The 4839-nt window shown below is 35.8% G+C and overlaps 1 protein-coding gene across 1 annotated transcript in view; it reads right to left on the bottom strand.

The window, feature by feature from the left end:
- Positions 1–433: 433 nt before the first annotated feature.
- Positions 434–4839, bottom strand: part of LOC104266163 (ATP-binding cassette sub-family G member 2-like) — an 11515-nt gene continuing 7109 nt past the window's right edge. Inside the window, exons 13-17 of the mRNA XM_018813610.2 lie at positions 3552–3673; positions 3089–3243; positions 2220–2309; positions 1140–1297; positions 434–654 (exon numbers count right to left, since the gene is read on the bottom strand). Of these exons, the coding sequence (XP_018669155.2) occupies positions 507–654; positions 1140–1297; positions 2220–2309; positions 3089–3243; positions 3552–3673 (673 nt within the window). The 3' untranslated portion in view covers positions 434–506. The remainder of the gene's footprint in view (positions 655–1139; positions 1298–2219; positions 2310–3088; positions 3244–3551; positions 3674–4839) is intronic.

Raw genomic sequence — 4839 nt, 5'->3', positions numbered from 1 at the left:
ACAAATTTTATAACTGGTAAAAGGAAAATAATCAGGTTAACGCTGATATTACCCGCTTACATTGTATATGTATACAAACTGTAACACCCTTACTGACTTTTAACACCCAGGTTATATCCCTAGCGAAGCTTTTTGCTCAATTGTACAGTAAACAAGTACGAACTACCTGAGAGACGACACAAGCACGGCAGTGATCGTCGCCTTTACTCTCTGTTGTCTTTTTACGTCATAATAGTCTCGTCACAGTCGAGCTCGCCCGAAAGCAGGCAACAAGGAAATTGGAATCTATCGGGGAGAGTTAATTAGGTTTAGCAATTCACAGAACCACACCTGCTAATTACAGTCTACTACTGTATTTTTCATAACAACCAAAATAACTACCTAAAAACTTTTAAAATACCTCGCTATTAATAAACCCATTTCTTTTTCATAGTTTTTAATCGACAAATACAAAACAACACATAAATACAAACTGGAACGCAAAGAAGCAAATTTCACACAGTTTATCACATTTTTCTCATACGAAGAAAGCAAGCAACAAAGAGAAAAATAGCCATAAGTAGCAATATCACATCAGTAAGCCAAATCTTGTGGAGAAAAATCTCATCATCGCCTACCACCATTGGTAATACAGCATCGCCAGGATAGTAAGTGCTAAATACAAGAATGTTGTTTAAAATTTTTTTATTGTAATATAGTAGGTTTCTCTTTAATCGACCCACTTGTTAGTAAACGAGGTAGTCCTAAAGACTATATTTACAGAATTTCATATCCGTATCCTCACGTTTAAAGAAAACGTTGTTGTTTGTATAAACGCGATCGGGAAATATGGGATATAGATGGTAGCTCCTGTCTTACCCCGTGTACTATGTAGTACGTTGGGGTAAAATGGTACATTTTTTCATTGTCTTTTATGGTAGCAACCAAACGATTATTAAATATGGGATATCATATACTAACGGTATCCATCTTACCCCAGAACATTCTATTTAGCACAACTTGTTTAAAACGCAAAGTTTTATTCCAATTTTGAATTCTTTCTTCGTTGTTTTTTTTTCACTGGTATAAAACTATTACCATTTTCCTGGTGAATTAATTAAAATTTTACGTTTACCGCACTATATAAACATATTACATACCAGCTCGTTATATTCGTTTTCGTTCTCCCATCCGGACCGGCGTTTTGTATAGATGTCAATCTCTCTTTGATCATCAGTGCATGCTGGTTCCGTTTCTCCGTAAATAAACGTGGACAAGGTTCCAAGTCGTGTTCGATAAATTCGTTTATGACCCAACCCTATTTGAAAAAGAGATCAAAGATCTAATGAGTGAGCACGAATTAAACTACTTAGCATAATATTAAACAACTCTTTTACTACAACGGTCGACTATTTAAAAAAATCCAACAAAGCGTTAAGTGTTAAGTAGAGTAATAAGCCAACACTTGTCTAATTACTAAGGTCTATTGCAAAACACGCCATAAGACCTCACACCCTAACAAAATAGAATAGAACCGCATTTAAAAAAATCCAACAAAGCGTTAAGTGTTGATAGAGTAATAGGCCACACTTGTCTAAATCCCGAAGCCTAAGCCTTATTGCATAGCATACCATAGCGCCTCACCCTTACAGAATAGAATAGAACCCTGTTTGGATAATGTACTTTAGTACACGTCAAGTAATTATATAAGTGTTGTAGCATTTTGCGGTTTTTTAAACATAATACGCTTCTGTTTACTGCTGTTGCTAATTGGATTGCGGTACAGGCAGTTATTTTGAGGTGTGAGAATTGGTTAAAGTTTTGTTTCTTGTTTGTTTTGTTAAAAGTCAAACCCAAAAGACCTCGGGAATAATCATGTTCATTAACATGCTTATGACCGCGTGAAAATAACCGAGACGCATTTCTCTGCCCAGCAATATACAAGCTAGATTAGAACGCCTGAAAAGTACGAATCTATTTCCCAAGCTGACCGGTCGATAACGTTGCCTCGGAAATAATATATAGTATGGTGGGAAAAGATGGGACATCTCTTCTTTCTAATTTCTTGTACCATTCAGTGGTAAACGAAGAACATTTAAAGAATCAACGGTATCCTCACAACTCCCATGGACAACTGTTGTTAATTGTTTAAAACACGATCAAGATATTTGGATAGTATGTGCTAAAGGTGTCCGATCATACCTCACACTACTATAATTCAGGTATTGGGCATAAATTACCAAGTAGCAGTATCGAGTCACGCTGATATATTTGACCCACGCCAACCATGGAAAGGCTTCGTTCAGATCGAGAAGGAAACCCGCAAACACCTGTACCGGAAAATTGGAACATGTTATAAATTAAGTATGCGTACGCATAACAAAATTAAATTTTGCAAAGTACGAATTATGTTGTCACAGCGTATTAGTGACTGTTAGAGGCAAAAACTGCAATGTGAGACGTATAGTGATAAAAACTGAATAAAATACCACACAATGTGGCATGACAATAAAACTTTGTTACTTTGGCAAACTAACCGCATCGGTAACGTACTAGCTCACTTTCGGCTGTACAAGGGTGTTGCGGTAAATAAGTCAAATCTGGCCTATAAATCCCAGGGCCTGAAAGGCCACTCCCATACATTATACAATAAAATAGAACATTAATGGCTGATCGGTACACTATATCTATGTTCTATGAATGACAGTTATTGATCCTCGCATACCACCCACAGTCGTTATAACACGGAGGCTGTATTGTAAACACGTTATGGCCGCTTACGAGTTACCACGTATGTAACTTGTGGGCTAATTGTTTTATCTATATTTACTGGCATTTTGGACAATCTATTAGTGGATAATGAGTTGGAGCCTATATCGTTTAGTATATACTATGTTGTTTAACGGCAGAGACATACACGCCTATATATAATGGTGGCAGAACCACGTATATCGAAAACGGTATATCTTAATGGTTACGATATGCGAAATGCGGGTTATACTAAATTCGCGTTCGATTGTTTTTAGCCTATAAAAAAGCATAGAAGAACGTGTGCCCAAGAAAATTTGTAAAGTTCAACATATTGATTTGTATGTGTAGTTATTCTTACCGAAGTCAAAGTCATGTAGAGCACAACGAAAAGTCGGCCGGTGCTGAAAGACCTAAACGCGAGTGCGGCATACAAGCAAATACCATCGCAAGCGAAACCGCTGAAGAAAGCTGTCATCAAGAAAGACATAAAGTGAGCTGGGTGTCGTTGTAAACCTGTGTTAATGACATGAGATTTTTAATAAACTAGGAATACACAATGTAACGAATTTGTACAGTCTTAAATATATTACACATGGCCAGCAATGTTGTTCTATACGTTTTGCAAGTGGTAAAATTTTTATATATATAAATTGGAAAAGAAAAGTTATATATAGTAGGGTGGGGTAAGATGTAACATGTTTTTAGTTTTTTTTCTTGTTTCATTCGGCAGTAAACAAAAGAATATTTACAGAATAAATTTACCCATCCTTACGACGAAATTTAACCGTATCATTTTTTTGCAAAAAAACTAATATTTTTACCTGTCATCCAATAAACGAAACCAGAAAATATAACTGCAGAGAGAATCCTAGCAAGCAACACCACTGTACAACGAGCTAAGCAGTAAGTCGATGCTCTGTAGAACCCACCCTTGCGCTCGTGCCTAAGAATGGTATAGTAAGGTGGGGAAGATGGGACACCTTTTCTTTCTATTTTCTCGTCCCATTTGGTAGTAAACAAAAATATTTAAAGAATTATGAATCCATATGCTCACGACTCTCATATAGACCATTGTTAATTGTTTAAAACCTGATAAGGCTATTCGGATATTATGTGCTAAAGGTGTCCCATTTTACTCCACCCTATACATAAAATGTTCATTGGATAAACAGATATTGGTAAATTGGGGTGTACACTTTTACACAACCGTATCAAGCTGAAATGATGTGATAGACAGCCTTACTATATAAAGTTACTTCACAAACGATGTAACTATAAGATATAGTTGGTGGGGAAAGATGGGATACATTTTTTGCACATAATATCCGAACATCCTAACTGTGTTTTAAACAATTAAAAACGGTCCATGGGAGTTGTGAGGATACTTGTTTATAATTCTTTGAATGTTCTTTGCTGACTACCAAATGGGATGGAAAAATAGAATAAAATGCTGTTCCTTTTTTTTCACCCTATTATATATACTGTTCTGTGAGCGTTCACATGCACAGTATAACTATTAATTTGGGGGGGGGGGGTGAAAAAAAATTTTTTTTTTTTTAGGGGGGGGGCCTTCCCCTTTTTTAAAAAAAAAACTTTTTTTTTGGGGGTTTTGGGGGGAAAACGGATAAGCCTAAAACTATACATATACTGACCTGAACAGAGATTTCTCGTTGACAGCAAAGCTCTTTGCAGTGATCATGGCTGGTACCATCACTCCGTGAACAGAGAGATAGAAAAACATTCCTAATCTGTACATTAACGAACACAATAATAAAATGTTCAGACAGAGGTATGCTTATATTTTGATTCTAAATTTTAATAGAAAATTTGTCTTTTGATTTGATAGCAAATTATAAATGTGTAAATAAAAACCTGTTTTGTACTGTAGGGTGCGAATCTTCATTGTAGAAATAGAGAATACCAAATATAAGTCCGATAACAGCGTTCATTATGCCCTGGAAATTATATTGGAGTCAAAAACATGTCAATTTTGATTTTATGCAATGTGCCAAACTGTGTATAATTGGTGAAAGCATTATCAGCGCAAAGTTATGTAACAGTTTTAAAACATAATCTGGCGAGTAATACGAATACACCTTTATCTCATGT

This window comes from Ciona intestinalis, chromosome 10, assembly GCF_000224145.3.
Source record: "Ciona intestinalis chromosome 10, KH, whole genome shotgun sequence".
NCBI classification, from domain to species: domain Eukaryota; kingdom Metazoa; phylum Chordata; class Ascidiacea; order Phlebobranchia; family Cionidae; genus Ciona; species Ciona intestinalis.
The sequence above is the reverse complement of the archived record's forward strand: the minus strand, read 5'-3'. Positions and strand labels throughout refer to the sequence as shown.